Source organism: Atractosteus spatula, chromosome 7, assembly GCF_055471065.1.
Source record: "Atractosteus spatula isolate fAtrSpa1 chromosome 7, fAtrSpa1.hap1, whole genome shotgun sequence".
Lineage (NCBI taxonomy): Eukaryota > Metazoa > Chordata > Actinopteri > Semionotiformes > Lepisosteidae > Atractosteus > Atractosteus spatula.
The window spans coordinates 2,305,983-2,332,457 of record NC_142712.1 but is presented as its reverse complement, the minus strand read 5'-3'; the positions used below and the strand labels follow the sequence as shown (position 1 = coordinate 2,332,457).

General features: G+C 43.5%; 3 protein-coding genes across 3 annotated transcripts; 2 read left to right on the top strand and 1 right to left on the bottom strand.

Annotated features, from left to right (window-relative positions):
• The first annotated feature begins 2,018 nt into the window (after positions 1–2,018).
• Positions 2,019–10,366, top strand: rnf169 (ring finger protein 169). Its single transcript, XM_088920052.1, has 8 exons — positions 2,019–2,439; positions 4,677–4,738; positions 4,910–5,029; positions 5,236–5,328; positions 5,485–5,586; positions 6,581–6,687; positions 7,587–7,686; positions 7,964–10,366. Exons 1-8 carry the CDS (start codon positions 2,019–2,021, stop codon positions 9,212–9,214), a joined length of 2,256 nt encoding a protein of 751 aa, XP_088776178.1. The 3' UTR covers positions 9,215–10,366.
• Positions 10,367–12,115: 1,749 nt separating this feature from the next.
• xrra1 (X-ray radiation resistance associated 1) lies at positions 12,116–21,278 on the bottom strand. Its single transcript, XM_088920338.1, has 16 exons — positions 19,942–21,278; positions 19,690–19,837; positions 19,066–19,259; positions 18,878–18,949; positions 18,260–18,332; positions 17,718–17,815; positions 17,416–17,564; positions 16,447–16,551; positions 15,822–16,056; positions 15,392–15,485; positions 14,788–14,906; positions 14,236–14,538; positions 13,300–13,462; positions 12,966–13,081; positions 12,492–12,597; positions 12,116–12,387 (listed from the first exon to the last, which is right to left on the bottom strand). Exons 2-16 carry the CDS (start codon positions 19,781–19,783, stop codon positions 12,206–12,208), a joined length of 2,103 nt encoding a protein of 700 aa, XP_088776464.1. The 5' UTR covers positions 19,784–19,837; positions 19,942–21,278; the 3' UTR covers positions 12,116–12,205.
• Positions 20,664–26,192, top strand: spcs2 (signal peptidase complex subunit 2). Its single transcript, XM_088920336.1, has 5 exons — positions 20,664–20,723; positions 22,787–22,870; positions 23,274–23,434; positions 23,907–24,041; positions 24,524–26,192. The coding sequence occupies exons 1-5, from the start codon at positions 20,685–20,687 to the stop codon at positions 24,708–24,710; spliced, it is 606 nt and encodes a 201-aa protein (XP_088776462.1). The 5' UTR covers positions 20,664–20,684; the 3' UTR covers positions 24,711–26,192.
• The last annotated feature ends 283 nt before the right edge of the window (positions 26,193–26,475 follow it).

Genomic DNA, 26,475 nt, shown 5'->3' with positions numbered 1-26,475 from the left:
CAAATCATAAATCTATTCTCCAGATGTATCGAAGATGCGCGCCTCCTACAGGACACCCTGAACATTTTCTAAAAAATAACTATTCCCCAGGTCTGAATGGACGAATGTTGTGTCGATTCCCGAAATTTGACAAAATGATGAGTTATTTTATGTTTGACATTGCTATTTTGCGCAGTGTTAACGATATATTACCGTGTTTCCTCTCACCCGCAATAAATAAAACACGTTTATGTGCTGTACAGAACCATAGATCACATGAGAGACAAGCAAGTAAACACGAAGTGACATAAATTATTACCAGCGACTACATAAACCTTTCCTTGTTAAGATGGAAAATAACGGTTCTTTTTTTAAACTATATATTTTGTAAAAACATGTAAAAGAATAAATTGTGCTTTCGAAGCCTCAACAGGAAGTTCAGCATCACTTCTTGACCTGATTCTTGCTCTTGTTTCACAGTTTTTTTCAGTTTTTAACGCCTCTTAATTTTTTTTTGTTCACGATCTGTGTGTCAGAGACCTATAAGGGGTGAAACTACGCCACTGTAATAACTATCCAAATATCATCATTGTTGAATCATGTGTGTGAACACATGTGTGTGGCACAGGATACAGAAGTCGTACTTAACCTGACATACAGCCCTGTGGACTGTGAGCTGTGAACGAGCAGGGTGGGTGCAAATTTGCCGGTGGCAGCCGGTGAAATTCGTTACCCGCTGTAAAAAAGTTGTGGTTGTTGTTTTTTGTGTGTGTGTATTGATATGCCTGAATTCAACTATGCTAGAGAAAAGACCAGTTTAAAAAAAAAAACATGGCTATGTTGTATGTGTATGTGGGTTCTGCATTTTTGAAAACCCTGGGGTACTGCCTCAGACTCCGTGCATGTTTCTGTGAACCCAGCATCCACCCCCTGTTTTCTGTTTTTTATCACTTTTCCCGGTCAATAAAAATATCCCCTGCCTGTAATCTCCCAGTCTCAGAGGGATTAATTTCTCCATTGCGCTGGGTCTCTCTCTTGCGCCGCCTGGTGGCCGTGTGTGCGCCTGCTGCCAGCGAGACTGACTCGATCAATCCAAACTTTGTCAAGATGAAGGATTCAATCTTGTCTTAACCTCGGGCTTTAAGGACAAAATGACCGACTGAAATCAATAAAAGAGCGCCGAAACTGCTGATTAAATCAGAGTGACAAAGGCTAAGGCTGAAACTCTGTAGCTCCAACAACTGGTGCTAACGGGATTTCTGCTACCCTAAGGAAAATAAAGGTTCCTGCACATTGTCAATTTTTAAAACACGTTTTCTAATTAAAAAAAAAACTTACAGACAAGCGATAGTTGAAACCTGTCGGGGGTTGCGATAAATAAAAGTAAAACCAGAAGGAGCTCAAGGATGGAAATGAAAGTGCTGCAGGCAGGTTACTGTGTTTCTGTTCACTGGGACTTTAATTGAAGTTTCAGAAAGTTGAAGAAGGTCGGGTCCCCCTTAGATCACGCCCTGACTCTCTCCTCTTGTCGGTTTTGTTTTGAATCACTGAAACAGGGCAGAGGACTGGGGATAATAACGAAATTAAGCAGCCAAGCTTGTAAACAATAAATCAACACACGTTAATTGAGGGGGGGAAAGGGGCTCAGGACTAGCAAATGTTTTCGGAAACAAACTTTCCTATACAGCAATGTCCCCGTATTTCACTACATAGTAAGTATAAGGCTCACACTTCATACGAAATCGCAATCACATAAGCTTCCCTAAACGTAATTCGCTAAGAACGAAAAACGACAACAACAGAAACAAAGCAAAAAAAAAAAATAACTTCGTTTTTGTTTCCGCAACTTTGCAGTGTAGGGAGAGAAAAAAAAATCTGAGTCTTATATTCGCCGTTTTTTGCTGCTTGTGGTTATTTTTTTTTGCCCCTTCCGTACGGTATTCATATTTTATCACCCTACGTCTTCGCCAAAAAGGGCGGGGACTGCTTTCAAAAATTACAAGCAGGGGGAAAAAAAAACGCCAAAAAAAAAAAGGAAGATGGCGGCGCTGAGGTCCGCCGAGTACGCTAGCACCGGACCGGGGCCGCGGCCGAGGCCGGGGAAGAGGGACCGGAGAGGCCGGGTCCGGCCGGCCGGGGCCGAGGCGGGCGCCGGGGCGCCTCCGCGACAGCTGACGCTGGAGGAAGCGCGGTGCCCGGTCTGCCTGGAGATCCTGCTGCAGCCCGTCACCATGCCGTGCGGGCACTCGGTGTGTCTCCCCTGCTTCAGGCGGACCGTGGAGCTCTCCAGCCTGTGCTGCCCGCTGTGCCGGCTGCGGGTGTCCAGCTGGGCCCGCAGGCAGGCCCGGGAGAAGCGCCTGGTCGACGCCGAGCTGTGGGAGAGGGTCCGGCAGAGCTACCCCGAGAGCTGTCGGCGGAGGATGGAGAGCAGTGGGGAGGCGGAGGCCTGCGTTGCAGACGGTAAATGACCCGGGCTTATTTTTTTTAAAAAAAATTTATTTATTGGTCGCGTTGAAATAAGTTTTTGAAGACTGGCGGAAAAACTGCGCCCTCCCCCCTCTCGCCGATTTGTACTGATGGGGGGAGTCGATTCTGTCCAGCAACTCGCACTGTAACTGATGTTTTCAGTGTCGTTTGTGCTGTATGCATAGCAAATCAAACTTTTTAGTGTGCGCATTAAGCCTTTTTTGCTTGTGATTTATCGTTAGACATTAACACCCAGCTTAACTTCGCTAGAGATTTGTCTTATTAGCTTTAGTGTTACATTTACTAATAATAATTGCTTACACTTATAGAGCGCTTTTCTGGACACTCCACTCAAAGTGCTTTACAGGTAATGGGGATCCCCTCCACCACCACCAGTGTGCAGCCCCACCTGCGGCGAGTAGTTTAAATCAGTAGAAGCCGCAATATAATTGTGTTTTAACTGATATTGTGCGGCTTTATAAATTGCAATGCTGAAGTTCTCAAGGGGTGGGCGAGGTCAGGGTTACCTTAAGGTACAGGTACTAGATAGTTAAGATGCAGCTTGTATAGTGGTCAGGATGCTTGATGGAGAGCTGTTGCCCACTGCTCTGTTCAGATGAACAGTTGCAATGCTGTTTTTGCCCCTTCATCGATAACATTTGACTTTTGGGACTTGAATATGCAAGCACGCTTTATGAAACTCCTCTATGACTTTCATTATTGGATCTACAGAATTTGACATCAGGGCAAGTCAAGACTGAAGTGCATCGGTTTTATAACATTAACAAGATTACAGACCACAGAAGGCCATTTGGTTTCTCAACGCAATGGATATTTACCGTTGTACTTGGTGCATTTCCTCCCTAATCTCTAACTAGAATAAGGGTCTCCTACCCAGGTCCCTTAGAGTCCCAATCTTGTTCCCCTATGGGATTGCTTAACGAATTGATCATCTATACGAAGTGCTTTAATGGAAGTTTGTGGTGGTAAGTATATTAATAAATACTGCTTGGTGTTTGTGCATATTTATTCCCATTTTAATTATCATAGTATAATAATTGTACTCTAATAATTGCATTGAAGGGGCTTCAGTTTCTTCTTTTAACAGTCCTGCCGTTTGCTGGTGCACCTGAAGTACACCTGGAGCAGACTCCTTGGTCTGCAGAGCCAAGACTGTTTAACTGCAGCTGTCCTGCTCAGCCGCTTGGGAACTTATTTCCAGCTGTGGATGTTTCTGTGTTCAGTCGGACGAGCGAAGTAGGGACAGGATTGTTTTATTCTCTGCTCCTGAGATGGAAATGCTGGGATCTAATTTCTCGAACAATAATTGTGGATTAAAGAAAAAGCTCATTTCCGGCTCTCCTAAGAGACGACTAATCGTCAGCGTGAGCCGCGTGTAATGACTTCGGAGAGCTGTCCCGACTGCGAACAAGATTCTTTTTTTTTTAGGTGCTACTGAATGCATTAGCCTGTAGGTTTGCTGTAGACCCTGTAAATCTCGTATTTGGCAGTCATGAATGTTAAAAGACCACTTGTGCCTGCTCTGTGTTCTAAACCCAGGTAGGATTTTACGTGACATTGCATGCAGAGATAGTAGCTTGCAAGCAGCAAAGCAGATGAGCAGCTGTGCAGTTCGTGGAGTGTTTGCGGAGGCAGTGCTGGCCTCTGTAGGTGACTTGTCCCAACATGTTAGTTTGAGGAGGGAGGAGCTTGGGTTCCAGGTTCCAGGCAGGGACACAGGGAGCTCAAGTCACCCTTTAGAATCTTCTGATGGGATGCATGCTGCATAAACCTTCAAATTTGGTTGCAGTAACCAAAGTCAGTCACCAAGTGCCTCTCTATTTTTTTATATATATATATTTGAAGCATGGAAAAAAGCAGTGCATTGTGTCAATCTGATAAAAATAAGTATTTTTTCCTATCTTAATTTGGGGAAACAATTGCCTATATTTCCACGTGTTAGTAAATGAAGATCGAGAGTTTTTTACAGTTTATTTGGTCTGTGGTGAAGAGTGTAAGCACCAGTTTTGTCTTTATTTGATTGCAGGGAATCAAGTGAACACTGAATTTGATTGCAGTGGGTGTTAATTGATTGGAAAAAGAAATGTTTGTGAAACCATTTTGGAATTTGGAGGCTGCATAATTCAACACAAGCTTTTTCTTAATAGCTATTTAAGACGAAAGACAAGGCTCGGTGTGGTTTTTAACAGCCTTCTTTCTATTTATCCTAGGAATAATATTCTGTAAACCTCGCAAGATACAACAGGAGTACAAAAAACAAATGAAGAGCAAGGTGAGGGCACATCGAGGTACCTGTGCTAACTGACCTCGCACTTGTCGTCTTTCCTTACGTGCGCAAGAGATATCCTGCGATCGTGTGTGTGGAGGGAGGGATTTGGGGAGTTCAGTCACATGGGCTTTAGGATCATTTCACCATTGTTCCTGGGATTGTGTGCTGGCTTAGCTGGAGGACGAGGAAGGTGCCTCAGTGGAGATGAATCACAAGTCCCTGGAGGAGGACCAGCGGAGGCTGGAAAGCCCGAGGAAGACAAAGAGCTCCTGCAATCCCGATACAGTCTCCACAGTAAGTCCCCAGTCTGCCCCCTTACTTTGTACTGCCTCCCCTGTGTCCTCAGTTTTTTCCCCCCGTTTCCTGAATAAGAAATTGCAAATAAAAAGATAGTCTTTTGGAATTTTTGCTGGTGGTGGGTCCTAGCATGAAGCTGGTTTACTCTCTTTTATTGCCTTTATTGCTACTGATTGACTGGATGTTCATTGGATCATTTTGAGGTGACGGGCAGTGTGGAGCACGAGGTGAAAAAGAAAGTGCAGTCCCACTGGAAGAAAGATGAATGTGGAACGCTAAAGTGCTTTCAGGAACCTGTAAGTTTTCTTCTGCATGCTGTACTGCTACATGATTTAAAAAAATATATATATTATCTCCAAATTAGGCTGCTCCCGTAGTTGTTCTAACTTGCAAAGAGATTTGCTAAGCTGCGGTCTGCAGGTGTTACATGTTCTCATGTATCCGCTCTGCAGTTCGCTGTGACCGTGTCGGACTCGGAGGATGAAGAAAAGAAGAAGCTGCGACTGCAGAGGAGGAGAGAGGGTCTGGGGTCCCTGCAGCTCTCCGAGGAGCCTGTAAGTAAGCCCCAGAGTGACTGAGAGGGACAGACCTCTCTCTTGGATTGCTAACAGGCTGGTTTAGTATCGGACGGTACGAATGCGCTCGGTAGTCAGTTTAGTGGAAAGTGCAAAAAAGATTTTCTTTTTGCACCTGTGAAGAACTGAAATGGAAATATGCTCCTATATGAGATCTTGCTTATTTACTTGAATGAGTTTATTTTAGGGTTCGTAAAACATTTTGTATTTTGGTTATTTTATCATTATTTATTATTGGTTATCTTTGTACCGTATCCACCCATCGGATTTACGATGGGTGCCAGTGGCCACCTTGTATGGTCAGTTTCTCATGCAGCGCTGCTGCCTGAACAGATCCCCTCCTCCTTCAGACGCGGACAATACCAGCAAGTACGACAGTGTCCTGCTTGACTGCAGTCACGTGTTCAATTCAGGTCACTGAATGGTCCTGTTTCACTGGATGTGCCTCCAACCTGCCAGCTGATGTTGCTAAATGGTTGAAACAAGTCCCAGATAATCCCGTCATTGTCTCTGCTGGCAGGGAGGCATCCACCAGGTTGGATGCCCACTTGGCCTTAGAGCTTGCTGATGCATTTCCTCTTCTGGCTGATTCCAGGGGTTTTGCTGTGCTCAGGATACGGTTCTGTGACTTCAGCCTGCTGGTCACGGCAGTAGTGCTCGTGGCAGATGTCCGATGTTTTCAGTTCTGCTTGCAAAAGTCCTCCTGATGTATCATGGAGTGATTCCAGCAGGCCACGTGCTCACATTTTGTTTTCCTGGCATCCAGGGATGTATGTAAAGCTTTTGTTCATTGTAGGGTTTCATTTCCTCACACGTCCGTCTTTCCCATTCTGGGTAGGCGTTGCTGCTGAGAATCAGGCTGTAAGTGCTGTGGGCCGCAGAGTGTCAGTGTTGGCTCCCACTTTGAGCTCCATGCGATAGTACTTCTTCACTTGGCCTTCCGTTTCCCCCTTGACCTTATTTTTTGTCTTAGCGCGTTGTGGTGTTATCCGACTCTGAGAATGAAGAACCGATGGGGGGCAGGACCAAGCACATGTCTGCATTCAAGAAAACCAGGAACTCGCCAGCCTGTAGCAAAAGGTATCTTTCCTTTTTTTTAAAGAGCGTTCTGCAGTGTTTGAAAGGTATGCATTGGTTAGCAGAATCATAGTTTTCAACAAGCACATGTGAAAGTGCCACCCCTCTGATGGCACATCCACAGATGCATTGTTCCCCTGTGGGCTTCACATTCATGTGTAAAGCACAGAATTCCATTGAGCTTCACAGCACATGTGCCAATTCATCGCTGGCTGCAAATGTGAAAATATAATAGCTGTCGTTGGCAAAGAAGTCAAGTTATTTTGAATATTCTTCATGTGCATCCCACCTGTACAGAGTAGAATAAAAGACGTAATGTTTAAGTAGATCCTTGATGGAAACAGTGCGTCTGTTGCACAGCTGGGTCCTTGTTCAGCTTTTCATAGCTTGAAACCGCACAGTGAAAATGGACTGTTCAGTGGAGGTACATGTCCACAGTTTCTTTACCAGCAACATGCTTTAAAACTTAAAACGCGTCTCCTTCGAAAGCTGCATGCTCATAGGAGAAAAGCCCTTCAGCTCTTTCACAGCTGACAATCCCTGGCTGTCCCTGAGATGACTGTCCTTTGCTGAGTAGATACTGTAGACACTGTAACTCTCAGGGTATTTATTGTGCGGTAACTTGTATGCTTCGCAGCCTGGTGTTCTCGTACCTTGTTAATGGGAGCGGATGAAGGATTTAAACATGTTTACAAACACTGCTCCCCCAGAGCCTCTTCAAGTGGATCTTTTGAATCTTGAACCAAATGAAATATTCTGCAGTGTTTGTCTGTGTTGTTGATAATGTTTGTATTCTTTGTTAAATACTAGTCTTCTGTCCTGCAGTTGGCGCAGTGTAAATCTGGAAAAAACTGAAATGGTTGTCAATTAACTTCTGAACAAATGCCACCCCCTCCCGGCAGGGTGCAGACGCTTGTGAGGCAGAGGAGCAGGAGCTGCACAGATCCTGAAGAAGGCCAGCTGAAGAGCAGTTGCCTGTCGCACGTTGCTGCTGTGGTCAAGGTACTGCTGCTACTGCTTGAGCAGTTATTCTCTACAGTCAACAAAAGGCTTAGCTGTAAGGTACATAAGAGCGTCAATCACATCAACAGAGCTGCTTTTAATGAGAAGGGCCTCGCTGAGGCTTCATTTCTCACCAGAGCTCTGTTTTACTGTGCAAATGTTTCGGACTTTCAGACTTTTTGTTCATGCATTTTAAAGTATATATATTTTGCAGCAGGTGTAGTCTGCTTTTCCAAATTATTCTTCAGAAGTCCTTCTCTTGTCTTTTATTTTGCAGACGAATGTAACGTACAGTACAAATGCAGGAATCCTGCTGTCCTCCGAAAACAGCTGCTCTTTCTCGGCGCCAATCTTGACTCCCGACAAGAAGCAGAGTGGGCGCTCGGGAGCGGGGCCCCCTGCCCCACTTGCAGGCCCCCTGTCCAAACCGGAGAGGTCCATCAGCCCCGAGAGCAACGACAGCATCTCCGAGGAGCTGAACCACTTCAAACCCATCGTCTGCTCGCCCTGCACCCCCCCCAAGAGGCTGCCGGACGGGCGAGTGGTGGAGACCGCGATTGTCAAGTCCACGCCCCGCAACATAAGTCGCAGCCTGCAGAAGCACACCAGCTACGAGGCCAGCCCCACCATCCTCCAGAAGTGGAAGCAAATTGAGATGGACCGCCAGAGCACAAAGGCAGCATCTAAAGGAACTATCACAAGCTCTCCTGCCGAGGAGTTCCCTCTCCGGCAGAGCCCAGAGGATGTAGCTTGCCAGCCGGCGAGTGCCGAGAAGAAGACCCCATCGGGCCACGCTGCTTTGGCCAAAGAATCGCTGAACAGAAGTCTGCCTGCTGCTGTGCCCCAGGCTGATGGCTCGGGGCGCGAGAAGGGGAAGGCCTCAGCGGGCAACAAACGAAGGCTGGTATTTGATCAGCCCGTGGAAGAAGGCGGCGGCAGTGCAAGCCAGCCGGATGTAGTGTGCAGCCCCCGCGTGGTCCATCCGGCTCGGGGGGATCCGAGCAGCGTGGCGGGTCAGAAGCCCGGTTCACGAGGACGAGGCGCTGATCCGGGGGAGCCGCAACGTTGTGCGGCGAGTGGCGCCCCAGCGCCCGCGCAGGGGGATCGGGAAAAGACGCCCGGCGGGGGGAGCGCCGCGTCGACGCCGTGCGGCCAGGAACGGGTAGCCGCGCAAGGCGCGCGCGGCAGGGGCAGTGCTGGGAGCAGGCCCGCCTCGCGAAGGGGCAGGAAACGGAGCCGGAAGACTAAACACCTAGAAGAGGCTGGAAGGGCCAAGAGGCCGAGACCGCGCAGCCGCGAGGAGAGCGCCGCCGGGCGCGACGTGGACCGCTTGTCCAGCGAACGGCGGCGGCAGGAGGAGGAGGACCGCAGGCTTGCCGTGAAGCTGCAGAGGCGCCTCGACATGGAGTGCCGGACAGTGGACAGGGGGAAGGGCACCCCTGACAAGTACCTGCTGCGGTCGTGGTCCGCGTCCGCGGGCGCCCCGGACGGTCTCCGGAGAACGGCACGGATCGGGAAAAGAACGTGAGCACTTTGCCCACAGCTGCTAAGGGTGTAGTTTTTTTTTTATTGTGAATGTTCTGTCAACCTGTTTTTAATGCGTTGTGTTTTTCGTCTCTTGCGTTTCCGACTTCCCCGAGCTCTAGATTTGAACGTTATGGGACAGCATTTTCTCCCCGGTCAACGGTTTTCAAGCTCCGTGGTGCTGCAAGTTATTGACATACAAATGCATGATTTTCCTGAGGCTGACCCAGCCTAGCGCGTACCCACAGAAACGGTACACGTCGAAACTGTCGAGCTGCCACCAATGCAGACGCTGTTGTGGGAGCTGGGTGTTTTGATTTATTAGGTGCTGCAAAGGTTCGATATTTTTAATCTTTAAGATTCTACATTTATTTCAGCAGCCGAGATGCTGAAAAAGGAGTAGATCTTTCCTTCACAAAGAAAGTTTTGCAGTCAGTCATTAGGAACTGGGGTTCCGAAGACGTGAAAGATTTTCTTGACTAGAGGATGGCCGTCAGTGGCTTAGTATTTAAAACCCAGAGGCAGATAAACAGATCTGAAACCAGCTGTGGTTTATCTTGCAGTAGCCATTGTCCGAAAACCAAACCGTTCTCTGAACTTTGCCTTTTCCACTTGTACCTGTATGAAGCAGAAGCTATTGCAGCAGAAAACAATCAGACGGGTGAAATATATGCACACTTATTTTGGAGATATTTGCGCCAGCAGCTTTTGAAATTGCATCTCTGTTTCTCTGTATCCATGTTGACAACAGATGAATGTTTTCTCTGGGTTTCAAGGAAACTGATTGGGGTCCTGAACAGTAAATGGGTTGTTGGTGGTTTATGTAAAAATGTATTCAAATTATATTTTCGTAAATTTAAGAATGAGAAATTCTGGAACAATGTATTTTAATTCTTTTTACTTTTTAAATATCGTTGTTCTCACCCCCTGTCCGTTCAGATTTAGGTAGCACTTTCATGCTAAAGCTTGGGTTTGTTGACCACCTTTTTGTATTGAGTGTATCCCTGCCTACACACCAGACACTACTGCTATGTTGACATGATGAAATGGTAGCTTCAGACAGTTGCTGGAAATTTAACAAACAATCCCATGGAATTTCTCTGATACAAATTATCCATTACTGGTTTTTTTTTGGGGGGGGGGGGGGGAAAGGATAGGTCCCATTGTACACTGATGTTCTGTTTTTAAGTTTGCTGCTGCCCGTACAACATTCTTGCTATAAATATACATATTATAAAAGTCAGTATTATTAAGGGCTTCATATTTGTTTCCCACTTTTGTTCTTGGGGGGTCGGGGGGGAGGGGGGGAGATTGTTGATTGTTTTGTAAATCTGTATTTTAAAAATTAGAATTTTAAAATTTTCTTTTTTTACCGTTATCTGCCAAACAAGAGCTTTATAAATGTTACATATGTAAATACATATACTTATGTAAATATAATATATATATATTATTGTTCTAAAGGGTAGAGGAAAAGGCTTTCTGATTAGTGCCAAAAGGCTTGATTCAGCTATTTGCATGTACTGGAGAGAGGCTTTCTTCCTGCCTGGTCCTCGTTATTTTGGTTTCGGTTGGTGATGGCAAACTTGCTTTTTCATCGATGCTGCAGACATGTTCAGGAATGCTCCACTCTTATAGAGGAATTAACCCTAAAAATACAAAAGGTTAACCATGCGGACCTAGATATTGAGATGCGCTAATGTACAATAGCAGGCACCATCTGTCATATCGTGTTGGTTTGAGTGTGGTCTCACATTTTTACTTTTAAGTAAAAATCAGCTTCTGGACACAGATTCGATTTCCCTCAAATTGGCATTTCTGTCTCATGGGCACAAAGCACAAAACATGATTTTCGGAAACCTGATAAAATTAACCTCCACCGTCAGAAGTCTGTGCTCTTGCCTTCACGTAGAAATCAAAATATTTTGTCATTTTGACTTTTGAGAGAAGCATTCTTAAATAGTTCTGTTGTCTTCCACATTTTGTTTTTCACACTAATTATGATTGTGGCCAGGGATTTAAATCTGATTTAGCCTTAATGTTTCTAAACTGACATAGCTTTAACTGTGGGCTGCAATGTACATGAGATCTGTGTTTAACCAGCTAAAAATCATCTTGTACACCAGGAGTGGTCTTTTTGATCCACCATTGGTGAACATAAAACAATTGATTTGAGGTTTGGTATTGTTCACCTAATTTGCCAGAATATCAGAAATATGGTATAATAAGATTTAAATCAAAAGACTACAGTACGAGATACAAATTGTTTTATTCCCTATTCATTTTTGTCACATGTGGCACAAAGTTAAGTGGTACAGTATGAGGTTTGCAATGGAAATTCTTACCTTTTTGAAACTGCTTAAACGAATTAACAGCGCAAATTGTCTTAATTCTCCTCCCTCGTAAATATCAAATAAATTTTCCTACACATTCTGGAAAGCGTCTTCTTTGTTTTCAACACTACTACTGTCAATTATTGTCATTATTTTCATTCAGATTTTATAAACAAACATAAAGCTTGCAAATGATAGACTATTTTATTTGTTTATTAGTAGTAAGTTAATCCATGTATCTCATTCTTCTTTTAAGGCACTGGTTTTTAAGAGGTTTTTGACTTAAACAATATGACTGTTTAGCTTGTGCCAGACCCCGACACCACTTTGTGTAATTAAGTGCCTCTGTCATTCCTCTCACTTAATATAAAAAGGTTTATGTGGTTGGTTATTCATATTTTTAAAAAGGAGATGTTTTTAACGATTTAAAAAAAAGCTCTCAATCTGTAATTTAGAATTTATGGTGTAGTAAAGTTCTGTCACCAAGAATAAAAATGCATCTTTGGTTCGACAGCATTGTGCAGCACATGGCCTTTAAAGTGGTATTCATTTTATACTGAAGACACTTTCCTTTCCTTTAAACTTAACTTTATTGCTACCACAATTGGCTTATACACTTACTGAAAAGAAAACAGGGGGAAAAAAAACCACCTGATACCACGTCAGAGTGGCTGTATTTCAGGAGGTTTTTCTTGTTCAGCCTCTAGCTGTGCTCTCTCGATCTGCGCTGCCTGCTCCACTGCTTTGGCCCGGACCATCTGGTATTGCCTCTTCATTTCTCTCAGCAAAATCAGAGCCTCTTCGTATTCCTTCTTGTAGGTGTCTTTATCCTGAAGAATGTTTGCTGCGAACGATACAAGACTATGCTAATCAGATATCGTTCATACTAACCTCATTAATCCAATAGACTTCTCCTTAAAAGACAAAAAAAAGCTCAGAATTCAGTACCTAATGGAATGTCGATTATAGTTTTCCTGTTCTTTATTTTGATTAGGAATTCTTCTACTCTCTCCCCTTTTGACTTCCTTGGTTTTGGAGGTGGTAGCTTTCTTAGCTGTCAGGAGAAATGAAAAATGTTACCAAAACCTAATTGTAATTATAAAGCGATCTGTACTCTTCATGCTGTACCATTTATGAGGAGCTGATTGTGTTTTTTAAATTAACAACGTTACAACGTAACAACGCCCGTCTATGATCTCATTCAGAAGATTGTTGATAAAAGCCGAGGTTTCTCAAAAAAAGGTGACTAGCCTGTTGCAGATTCACAACCCTTTGTGTAGAAATGCCTCCTATTCTCATTTTACAATGCACTTTCTTATAGCTTACCACTTAAACTATAGCTGAAGTTTAAGCAAGTCTTTAAAAAAACAATCTTGCTTCGCAAGACATCTGACTGTAGCGTTGATTGTTACTCAATCTCACCTTCCTCTCCTTTGGTATGTATGGTTTCTGAACACAGTCAAGTCTAGCTTTGGAATCCCTGTAAACCAGAAGGTGCTTCAGTGCATATTCCAGAGCTCTGACATTCTGCTGGATTCCTGGTTTGAAAGACACAAATGAAAAATACAGTCAGTGTGTTCTGTTTTTAATATCTTTATTTTTTGGATAACGTTTAAGACTATTTCTTTTCATTTTCAGCATGGATGCCATAAAGTTAATAATTTAGGATGGAGTGGGCAGATAACCAGCAAGGAACTAAAAGGACTACTGAGTCACCCACCGCTGCTATCACTGAATGTGATCGACCAGTCCTTACCCACGGGCTCAGTCATATCGGGATCAGGTTTTGCATCCAGCAGTACTTCATATCCTCGGTATCGGTCCGGAACCGACTCTTCTTTCAGGCTTTGTTTTGTCCTGTCAGTTGCTTCTTTCTCTTCCACTCTGACGTGCCATCTAGATTCTGGCAAATCGTTCACCTACAAAGAAAGAACACCTCTGGTTTGTGGTGTGTTATCTGCAGCTCTGGATTTTAAAAGCCTGCTGTAAGACCAGCTCATATTTCCGGTGTCAGAGGTGCTACAGTTCCCCTATTCTTGCATGCCTAAATTAAATGAGTGGCATGACCTCACCTAAGATGTGTCTCTGACATTCCCCCAACATCACTGCTATAAATTGCAAACAGTAGGTACATCAGTAAGTTTAATTAGAAATGTACAAAGTCCTCACCTCAAAGTACCCCAGACCACATACTGTATAGGAGGGACCCTACCAGGGAGAAGGGCAGCAGCCATTCTGCACAGCAGGTCTGGGGAGGAGTGAGGTGGGGTGTAAGGGAAGACTGACTGTACAAGCTCAGAGAGGAATGTAGCCAGGACACTGGGGTTAACAGCCCTACTGTCACTAAAAGTACCTTGGAGGACATTTAATGACTAATCATTCGTATAACAGCACATCTGGAGGATGGCACCTCCTGCAGCACAGTGCTTCAAAGAACAGCGCAACCTACTGGTCCACTAAAGGTACATACAGCTGCAACCTGGCTTTCCTTAGAAATTTCCCACCCCAGTACTGACCAAACTACGTGTGATCGAAATAACACCTTTAGGAAAGATGACGTAAAAAAGGACCAAAAAGAATATAATTTCTCAAATTAGAATTTATTACGTCTTCCTTCACCTTGTGCCAAGAACAATCTGCATTCTTCAACATTGCTTTTTTAAACAAGGTTTACAGTCACTGCAAGATTTACCTGTGTCATAAAGAAGGTATCCTGATCCTTAGACATCCCCGATCCTTCATTCTTGTCATCCACTTCCGAATTGTCCTCTTCTCGATAGCACAATGCTGCTTCTCCCTCTCCAGGTTCCTTCTTGTCAGCTGGAAAAGACGGGCGGATTGGGGGCAGAGGCTTGTACTCTGCTGGGCCTAAACTCCTCTGGGAGTCTGCTGCTTCCCGATTTTCCTTCAGAGCCGCAGGACTGGAAAGGAAAGAGCCAGGAGCAGACTCCAAAAACAGGGGCTGTCTGGGGACCTTAGGGATTTGAGTTTTTACCTGCAAGACAGAAACAACAAAACTGATTCCTGGCTCTGTACACGTGTTCAGTTTCAGCTGTTAATGATTTCCTTCTGTACATTTATATTTGTTTATATTTAAATAAAGAAACTGAATTGGTTTAAGAACCTTTTATATTTAATTTTGTCTTGTTGTACATGACGCTTCATAGCAAGAATGTAAGCATCTTCCACTCCAGATTGGTGCCTCGTGGTATCAATGTGGCTCTGAAAGGAGTTCGGACTTCACCTTTCGTTTCGGATTAACTGGGACTATGAAGTGTGGCTTCAGCAGTCCCACGGTCTCTTTCCTCTGTACTTTAATGCCCAGTCTGTTCTGAAGGAAACTAGTAAGGAGAGGGGGGTCACCTGCAAAAAAGTAATAGGACACGTGCCATGAAATGTTCATGGAATGAGCTTCCACTGAACCACCAGAAAATGCAAACAGAAGGAACTTTACCGAGAAGACGTGCAAGATTCTTTACTATTGTGAAAACAGAAAAAAATCAAATACAGATATGTTATTTTGCAATAGAGATAAAAGGAAATATTTATTGAGGAACTTTCAATCCTTCTGGGATCTTTTTGCAGTTAATAAGGCTTTCATCAAACCATATGTATCACTTTAATGTGCCTCTTAAAGTTAAAGTCCTTGAACCATCAGAATTGTATGTGCCTTTTACAACACAAGCCCTTGAAATTTGTAGCAAAAAATGGTAAACTGACATTTTTGACCATGCAAACGACTATTTCATTAAATGGATAAAGGTAATGAAATAATCAGCAATTACATTCCTGAAGTCGGTTAAAATGCATCAGTCGGTTAAGACGATCAGTTAATGATGTAGCCATACCACTTCTTTGTGTAGTGAGGGGATTACTGTGTATCACCAGCTCGCTGAGGGACGGGAACAGAGCCACTGCTAACAAAACCTCTTCCTCTGTGATCTGAAGAAGGTAACCACAAATCAAGGTCAACTTTTACTTTCCTTCTTGTCATCTTCTCCAGTTGAAAATACCATATACAGTATATCCATCCATTCATCCACCATCACAAAGCCAATTATTCCTGTTAAGGGTTGCAGCAAGCAGGAGACGGTCCTGGCATCACAGGGCGTGACAACACCCTAGCCCATCACAGGACACACAGACACATGCACACACAGAGGTGCACAATTTAGAACCTCCAATTAACCAAGGTAGCGTGGCTGTAGTAGACGTTCCCAGAAACGCATCTAGAGTACCGTTAAAAGGAAATGAACACTCCCCCATCTGGATCCAAACCTTATTGCCAGCTAGGCTGAGGAACCGTAGCTCCGGAAGGGGTAAATTGAATTCCACAGGAGATTCCCTCAAGACCCCCGTGTGAAGGGCGACGGGAAGAGCTCTGTCTGCCTGCAAGCCTGTGAGCCCAGGCAGCTTCTTGGCATCTGAGCTCTGCTTGTGCTGCGAGTCCCCTGTCTGCTGCAAGTATGGAACCTTGGTGATCCCATTTCTGTCCAGGTTTAAATGCTTAAGTCTGCCGGGAACACGAGAAGAGTTACAGAAGGGCAGGAGGCCAGTTGGCCCCCCTTGCTTGTCTGGTAGTTAGTAGTTAATTGATCTGAAGAGCGCATCCAGCCATTTCTTGAAAAATGGCTTCCACAGCAAAGCTGGGTAGCTTGTTCCAAAGCATGAATGACATCAATACTGCACAAAATATTCACAGTAAAGCTTAAAACATTTCAAATGAGTGCTTTTACAGTCTATAGAGCTAAAGTTGATGCATAACGTTTAATTTGACTAAAATAAGTTTCTTCTTTTTTGTGAAATACGGACATGCACTATAAAGTGGTCTGGCATGCAGTAAGTGTATTTATTCACTTTTTGACTGTTATGAATACTGTATCCCTATGAATGACACATTTACCTTTTTAGATTAGCAAGGCTTGTAAATACTCCTGGGGAAGATAGTTTATTGTCATCTAGTATCAGGACCTCAAGGTTACAGAACCGGGTAGTCTGACAGTAGGACCTGCAGGGGAAGACAAGAGTGATTTCTGTATGGAGGTTTTTGTTCGAACTTGTAACTTTTACAGAATGTCCCTCATAAAGGAGCTTTATGAGGGATTTGTGATATATTTTGGATAAAATATGAGAACAATGTTACAAGTGTACTATTTAAAGTTTTGATTATTTTTGTACTGGATTTAAAATGCTGGAAAATTCATTTCTGCACAATATCTGTATCTATATACTCAACCTGTGTTGTTTAATTATTAGAAAGGTAAAATATTAGGAAGGCAACAAAGGAAAGGAAGCCATTCAGCCCATTTAGCAATGACTTGAGATCTATATGTGAACACATTCTCATGCTCACAGAGTCCTGCCACTTATTAATGTGATATCCCTATTCCTTAGTACTCTGAGTGCTACCAATAGATATTTACATCATAAATGTCTGCACATCCTTAATAACTATATGCCTATCAGGAAACTGTACACGATCCCATTCATGTGTGAAAACACTGCTTCCCATCTTAAAAATTAAGGCAGGAATGTTCTGCTTCAGTACTGGAGGGATATACATAGTTCAGCAGACATAAAATTGGTCTCTTTATTACACCATCACCCTAGAAGCTGGTAAAATCTATTAAGATGGTCCATTTAAGCCAGTGATTAGTACAATTCAGCCATTAAATGCTGGCCAGGAAAAAACAAACAAACAAACCTACAGACACACCAATCACGCAGGGCTGGAGCTGGGCAGCCCCAGAGTTCAGTGAACTGCCCTGCTGTACTGTTTCACATCAGGTCTCTATTTCTAGCCAAGACAGGGCTTCAGACCACAGTGCTTTACACAAAAGCCCCTATGGGGACAAGCAAGCAGTGCACTCACGGCGGTGCAGGGGCTGGGTATGGGCAGGCCATGTCCTCCGGCAGAGCGGGCAGCGCATTGCCCGTGAGATGCAGGACTCGCAGGCGTGGCAACAGGCCCAAGGCAAGGACGTCCTCACTGGACAGACTGTTGTACGAGAGATCCAGCGTCTGCCAGAGGGTTCAATCCAACTTTGAATGAATGAATGCAACTTCCACTAAACGATGGCAAATGTTGTTAAAATAGGTCTGAGGCACAGCAGCTTGTGGCACTGCTGTGTGCTAACAAGATGCCGAATGACCCACCAACGAAAAGAGCCTTACCTCCAGATGGGGAAATTCTCCAGGACAGATCGTCAGGTTGCGCAGGCTGTTTACTGAGAGCTCCAGCTCTCTTAATATTGGAAACTTTCGAAAAGGTCCTGAAACAAGAGGGCATGTTGTTCAGTATGGTCACTATTGCATGTGGGGCATTTAAATTCCGTATGGTGGCTTGGCATGGAAGGAAACAGAAACAAACTACTTCAATCACTCTGTCTTAAGAAGATAACAGGAAAGGCTATGAGGCCACCAACTACCAAGAGGAGAGTGAGAGCTCAGCTGGAGTGATTCAGAAGAAACACAAAGGGAGTACAGATACCCTTGTTAACCTATACTGTTTTATAGCCAGGTAAAAGCAAGATAATGTATGACGAAATCAAAGCAAGTGAACACATTATATACAGTAAGCATTGTGATGCCATAAGAAAGAATATGAGTTTCATAAACAACGGCCGACTATGAAATGCATGGACCCAGTACTGAGGCCCCCCGAGATAAACATGATGCAGACAGAGCACACACGCTCCACGGCAGTAACCACCTACCCAACGTCAAGAGGTTGCTGGAAGCGTTAATGTAGGCCACATTGTCAAATGCTTCAAAGTCCTCCTCTTTTGCCTGTTGATAAGAAAACACAACCGTTCTGTTTTTAATCCTACTAGGATTCAGTGAAATTCAGTTTACCAATCACACCAGGGACGAGTCAAATATTAAATGAAAAAATATATTAAAAATTATATTATTCTCTGTGAAAAGACTTAAGGTGTTTTACATAATACAAGAAATCTTTAATGACTGAATAAAACACCATCACTGATCACTTCTTTTTACATTTACAGTAATGAAGAATTGTGAAATCTAGCATCTTTGGAAATCATAACTGCAGTCTTGGTTCCTCGTCAATATCCTGCTAATTGTGTGTCACTGAAACTCATCAATTGTATGTCATTGAAGCCAAGTCTTTTTAACCTATTTCTCTCCTTTAAATAATTATTTGAGCTTGAAAATATATGCAAACATCCTTTTTCAACTGACGAGGCTTGGACAGACACTGGTCTCTATCACACCGATTCTCACACCGAGCTGGAGCATACAGATATAGATTACCACTGTGTGTAACAACTTGTTCCACTTCCCCTGTTGACAAACAACGCAAATCCTACCAGGGCGAGTTTCCGGTCACTGATGTCAACAGAGCACAGGTCAGACGGCGTCTCCACGTGATGTGTGGTCATCTGCAAGGCAACACACAAGGGCTTTTATAATTATGAATCACAAATCCTTACGGATTCCTGCAAGTGTTCCACAGAGTTCCTTCAGGAATTCTGTAACACACCTGACTGGTACTTACTAAAAAAAATCCATCTAAGACTCTATCCGAAGGGCTGGACTTTAAAGAGCCATGGAGTTTTCGCCTGTGGGATACCACAGACTGGTCCAGAGACCCTCCCTCTGCTCTGAAGTGGTTCTCAACCTTGGAGTGCTGTACATGTCCGTACTTCTGCTGCTCGGCTGCTCTGTGGGCAACAAGCCAGTGACCTGCCCCTGAAAGGATAATTAAAATAGAGACAAATCAATCCAGCTGAGCAGTTTTCAGAAAACAGTTCTGTATTTCAGTATTACTATCAGCAAATCCAATTTTGCAACATTTAGTAGAAACGCGCACACATATGCACTGGAATCAAGAAAAGCGATTTTTTTACATGACCTGTACATCCAATAACGTGCACACAATGGATTCACAATGGTCAACGATGTGTCAAAACACAAACTATTTCTGTCCCTCAGGTAACCTCACTCCTACTATATGTAAATCAGTTTTTAGAAGGAATGTTAACCCTTGCTAGCCCATACAGGGCTGACCACACAGCCTAACAACGGACAGTTACGTTTGGGAAATACATTTCTGATCTCTGCAACCTAGAGCTCGTTCAGGTGCTCGGACGAAGCCGACACAAAAATCCCGCTAAACCACCTTCTTCACTTTGCCGATAGAAGGATCTGACAGGAAAGCAGCTCGTTGGGAAGTTTTCCCCATCGTCCAGCTTGTAGAGTCCAACCGTAGACATCACTGCTGGTGCCGCCTCTCAGCGGAACGGACCTCTTCAGAACGGGCCCGGGGTCTGGAAGGGACACGACCACACAGAAATATGGGAGGGCCCAACACGTTCCAAAGGAAAATAAGGCCTAGGTTTCCACATCGACGTCCCTGCTCCCCAATGCCTACCTGCACTGTAGACTTCCCCACGTTCCCTGGGGAAAGAAGGTGAACAAGAATAAGGCAATACTATCACAGTGCTGTTCACTGGTTCTTCCCCTGGGACAACTCGCACATACGTCTGTCAACACCGTCCACAACTATATAATCACTTTTATCTGGCCCATACACAGCATGACTAAAGCAATTGATCTCTTACATACATATTTTTGTTGACAGGTGATATTACCAGCTCGTGTACCATCTCACTGTTAGTTTGTTTGTTTTTTTTGCTTTTTCGATTGATGATATCTGAGGGTATATTAATGGCGCTATTTCACATTGCGCCAACACCTGTCCGTCACCCGACGTTGCTCTGTGAAAACAGAGACTGTCAAGTACTGCGAAAGTTTTGAAAAGTTTTGCTCAAGCAGATACTTCACCTCACTCTGCACGAAAATGCTGCTGATAGACTTCCATTCCACACCAAGTGCACAGATATTATAGAAACTGTTTCACCATTTTTTTTCTCTCTCTCTTCAATCGTCCAGTATCCTAGCGACGTTAGAGGACGCCTTGAAGTGGGATTTGGGAATTGTAGTTCGGCACCCCCCCCCAACCTAGCGCAATCAGAAACTACAAATCCCACAACAGCCTACCACCGCCTTCTTCCGGCTCCGTCACGCCTTTTCACCCGTCCCCTCGCAGAGGGCTGATTGGTCAGTTGGAACCAATCGCAACTTCCCAAGTCATTGAGAGAACAGGAAGAAAAGATGGCGGCGAGAAACGGCAAGAGTGGGATCCTAGAAAAAGTAAGAATGTGTATTTTTTTTTATACGCGTTTCAGTCCTTCGCTTCGGTGCGACTTTTACATTTTGGGGACTGCAAGTGCGTGGCAGTTGAGCGAGGTTTCCGCCTGCTTGTGTTTGTTTTGGGGGGTTATTCGGCGCAGCGCTCCTGCTTGTTGTGCGGGGCAGGAGACCCCATAACCTGTGACCGCTCATCCATTCGCTGCGGTCGGAGCGGAAACTTGAAGAAACAGTCGCGCCGCGATGCCTCTGACAGATGAGATAGATGTGCATCTTTAACCACCCAGCGTCTCGGGAGACTGGTCGATATGCACGGCCAGCAGTGCCGCTCCTTCCGAAAACGTCTGTGTCCCACACAAAGCAGTGAAGCATATGGTCCATATGACACAGAAGGTGATTTTTCGTACCTCTGTGGCTCTGAAGGGGGGTCGCAGTTGTTCTGTGTAGCAGTGTGGTGTTACGACTGACTATTCAGGCTCACGAAAAATGCCTTCAAATATTCTTCCTGCCAGCTCTGAAGCTACGCGGTGGTTGTCGGAGATGAGGCCGCCTGTGTGTGGAAAAACTGTTGAGACACGCAGAGGTAACGCTTGTAGACGTTAGAGGAAATGCTTGCATCGCCTTTTGAAACTGAAGCTCGCCCAGTTCGCAGAGCGGCAAAATTTACTGGGGATATTCTATTTTTGATTTTTATTATTTAAAAAAAAAAATCCCACCACCGGGTCAGCGGTGGCTGAAATAAACACGTCGGTCATGCATTTGAAACCCCGCTATCTGATTGGCAGAGTGGGGAGTCTGTCATGATCAGTTATTTTTTTAAATTGCTACCTAGCTGCAGTTATGGGATCATGAAGCTCGCCCATATAGTAATTAAATAAGAGAACTATCATTTACTTGACTGCTGTCCAGAATGTGCCCTGTCTCTAAACGTCATTCCACCCGAAACTACAGATGATTTAATGATTCTTGGTGATTCCCTGGCATGATGGCATACTTGTAGATGCCAGTACGTTTAGCCCGGTATTTTAGCAAAAAAAAACTATTACATTTCTTCTCCTGTGCATATCCTCGCCATAGGAAACGAAACAACCCATTTTCTTTGGAGTTGACCCAGATCATGCGCTGATCTTCGCCATCGGATCCTGGAACGGTGTTCCTTGTACTTTAATCGCCAATATCTGAATATCGATTACGCACATCTGATCGATGGCGCCCGCCGGTCACGGGGCGGTGTGGCCACGTCACTGACCCGTTGCTAAGCGACGGGAGCCGGTCCGAATCCGGTAGCGATGGTCAGGTCGGTCAACCGAAAATCCCACGGACAGTCCAGGCCCCCTTCCCGAAGGAAAGCCGTCGTTAGCAAAGTAAAACCCCCAGCTCAGGTAAGGACATATACCCCCCCAAGCACGGGAGCGCCCCCTCCCGCCGTTAAGAGATTTGTCCCTCTCCCGAAACAGGCTGCGTCTAGTAACGTTACGTGGTGTCTGGCCATGACTGTCGTCGTTTCCATGAAGAAGTAAAGCAGTTTTCGTAAAAGCACATTTTTAAGGAGAATAAACATCGAAACAACACAGCCGACCACAGAGCCTTAAACCACTACACGGTTGAACAAAAACTAGTTTCACCCCCACCTGGGGTTATTTATAATATATAGATCTCATTATCCATTATTTATATATGCATTCTCTTAGATATGAAATCTAAGAACTGTGAAAGAGTTACGAAGAATGTTTTTTTTTTTACTTTTTGTGGCCCTGAAGGACCATATATGCTGTGGGTTTGAAGACCAAAAACGCACGTAGTGACATTTTTCATGTTAAAAACGACTCGGATTTGTGAAACGTCATGATAACCTCTCTCTGGCCAGCAGGGGGCGACTCGAAACCGTCTTCCGCTTAAAAAAGCGCAGTACAAGAACAGGCTGCTACTGTTGACAGGCTGAAATTCCTCACTTCATGTTTTACACACTTCACGGTGTTAACGTAACCTTGAAGTTCATGCTTTTCGGCTTTACGTTCCATGGGGGATATTGTTCACATTTGCGGTTTGTGTCTGTATTGTTTCAGTGGAGGATCGATGAAAAACCTGTGAAGATCGATAAGTGGGACGGCGCGGCTGTGAAGAATTCCCTGGATGATGCTGCCAAAAAGGTGGGAGTACAGATGTGGAGGCTGGTAGGAGTCTTATGGCTTAAATTCTGTAGAGTACTGGATAGGAAAACCCACTGCGAGGGATATACAGATCACTCTTTGAGGATCACCGTCATCATTGTGTTGCCAGGGTGTTCGCAAAGACACCAGCAGCCATGAAGAGGGTGTTTGGCTGCAAGTGATTGTCAGGCTGTACTTGGAGCCCTAGAAAAGATGGCATCACCCATTGCCATCGTTATCCCAAATCTGTCGTTAAAAGGTTTTATTTTCATACGTCACTTACCCGTTGTTTGAAGAGTGGGCAGTGGAGGTCACATTAATAGTATACAGTTAGTGCTGTTCGGTATGGTCTCTGAATGTTCTTCATCACTGAGCTGCCGGTTTTGTCCCGCTCTTTGTGCAGGTGCTTCTGGACAAGTACGGCCACATCGAGAACTTCCGGCTCATCGACGGGCGGCTTCTTATTTGCACGGTGTCCTGCCTCTTTGCGATTGTGGCACTAGTATGGGATTACCTGCATCCTTTCCCTGAGTCCAAGCCCGTTTTGGCCTTCTGCGTTGTGTCATATCCTTTTGTTTCAGAAGCAGGCAGGGAACTGCTGTTTAATCGGTGGAAAGACGTTATTAATTTGCAGAGTAGGGAGTGTTGAGCACAGGAAGTGTTAGTGTGGGGCTTTCCTGCTGCCTTTTGCCTTCACAGCGGTGCACTTCCTGTAAAAAGCGCAGTTGTTTTTCTCGTTCTGCTGTGTTAGTTTCGCTGCAAACGGCACTTTAAGATGCAGAAATTTCATTTATGCAAATGCAGATGTAACATTTACATCTGAAAGGGGATTTCTTGTGATTAAAAATAAATTGAAAGTAGTGATAACTGAATAATAAAATGTGAAAGTAATTCAAAATTGCAGTACAGTCTTCTAACTTTGGATTGGCAGAAAGATTACTTCATATACATAGGAAGGCAATCCAGCAGAATTGAGAAGGGTTTTAGGAACAGCACCTTAGAACATTTAATGTGTATTTCCTTAATTGATGTTTACTTACTTTATAATGATGGGCATTCTTACCTTGTACACCTCCTACAAGGAGAAAAGCATTTTCTTGGTAGCTCTCCAGAAAGATCCAGCTGGGCTGGACCCTGACCATGTCTGGCAGCTTTCCTCAAGTCTAAAAAGGTACAGCGTTGGTGGATTTCATTAACGTGCTATAGCACTGTAATGTACTGAAATGTATCCTTCCTTTGTGTAATACATGGTGTGTCTATTACTTCTAAGACAGGTATAATTCTGTATTGTTATAACACAAAGGTTTATTCTCACTGAAAAGTAGAAAGAAAAAATGTAGTGTTTTGTCTGTTGAGTCTTCTTCAGGCGTGACACACAAAAAGTTTTACTTTTCGTCATGGAATTAACACTTGTTGTTTTGTAGACAATGCATGTGACACACCCCACTTGAACCTCTTGATACAACTGATTTCTAACTTCCTAATAGGTCATGAATTTGCCTTCGGGTGGATATGATTGATAATACCATTCCATCTCAGTGGGGTGCCGTCATGTGTATATATAATTTAGTGTTGTTAGGATTGTACTTCGTAAGTTTGTGCATGTTTGTGTAATCGGCAGTAACATGACAAGCTGCCTTATGTGCTCTGCAGATTTGATGACCATTACACTCTCAGGATGACCTTCATTGACGGTAAATCTAATCAGAAAAGGGAGACCGAGTTCACAAAATCTGTGGGGGCTTTCTTTGACGAAAATGGGACGTTGGTGATGGACCTGTATGAGAAGGATGTGTCCAGACTTCATGAAAGCCTGGCGATGGAAAAGAAATTTAAGTAATATAAAAGTATACACACCAGCCTCATCATAACTCAGACTTGCAACATGAGAATCACACCAGAAGATACTTATGTTATGTAGCCTCCACTGCTTTCAGGTTATCTGTTGATCAGCATCAGTTTCAGTGTCTCGCTGGTAAAAAAAAAAACTTTTGTGTTTGTTTTTAGATTTTGTTGACCATATTTATACTGGAAGGCATTACAAACAAAAAAAATGCTATTGGTTCCAATGCTCATTTTTGTGTTTTTAAAGCCTCTTAGTATCAGTGGTCCCAGGGCTACAGTTAGCTTTATTTTCGGTAATCAGCTTATCAGGTTTCTGAGATGTCTTGGAAAAAGTGGATCTTATGAAACTCAGAATTTTTTTGTAACTTTGAACGGTTTTGGACAGCAACAAACTGACCAAGAAGTAAAAGGACTTCAGACTTGTATTTAAAATTTGCATTGAATATTTCTTTTTGTTATTAGACTCTTCCTGTTAATTGTGAAACAATACAGCACATCATAAACCTGGTGTATGTTGGATACTGATAAGGATTTTCCATGAGAGTAGTGGCACTCTTGATTTTCTTCTGCCTTTAAATTTTTAATGGTGCTTCATTCTAAATTGGAAACAACAATGTGATAGTTATGCTGTGTATAAATGTATAGAAATATATGTTCACGTACATATGTATATATCATTCTTGGACCAAGATCAATTGAGTAAAGGTGAGAAAAGATTGCCACTATTTTTAAACTATCAAATTCACAATATGCCACGTATCTTGAGCTGTTAGTCACTGGGCCTTTATAATGAGAATGGAGTGTGACTTTTTTTCTTCTGCAGTTTGTATTTTTTAAAGTAGTGTTATTGCCTCTGTTTTGTCCGGAAAGCCTTACTTACTCAGTTTTGTTTATGTTCTTAAGACATTGGCACACCACCTACATCTACCTTTAAAGGTATAATTCACATATTTTGTAGACGTGCAAAACAGGCTTTAAGGACAAAATGTTTAATATCCAAAAGGGACTGTATCCAGGTTTATAGCCTCATATTTCCCCCTCGCCTGCCTCTTTCATGACTTTTATGGGAAATTAAGAGGGTGAAGTTTTCCTTTATAATGCTATGTTTGGCAGTGATGGGTCTTGTCATGTCAGTTTAAAATCCCATTTTAGCTATAGTACTGTGAAGGTCTTTTTTACACATCGGAGATCCTCTTTCCAAAACTGCTTGTATACATTACTGATGTTCGAGCAACATAATTGTGACATGGTGACGTAGCATGGAGTCTGGTTCTGAGAATGATACTAACGGATACGGTTTCCTTTTGCATACTCTGTTCCAACAATAAACATTTAATTTTTGTATTTATTTCCAGTGAATTATACAGAAACAACTGTATGGGTTTGATGGTATAGTGATATGTTGCTTTGGCTTCCTGTAATGTTCATGACTGTACTTCACAGGCATTGTATAAATAAAATGACAATGGCATTTTTACACCTGTCTATTTTCTTCAGTGGTACACCCTGTATGTAGTTTTCATAGTGACTCCACTGTGTGTGTTTTTTTGTAAATGTTCTAATCATTATTTGACATGGTGTTTTTCAGATAAAATGATTGAACTACTATTATGGCCCTAGGTGATTATAAAACTTAATTGTAGGGAAAATAAACTGAAGTAATGGATTTTAGAAAATAACTATTTGGACCATCTTTTTTTTGTCCAAAATAGTTTAATTCAAAATGTAATCATGATTTTGATCTGAATTAGTTATATACA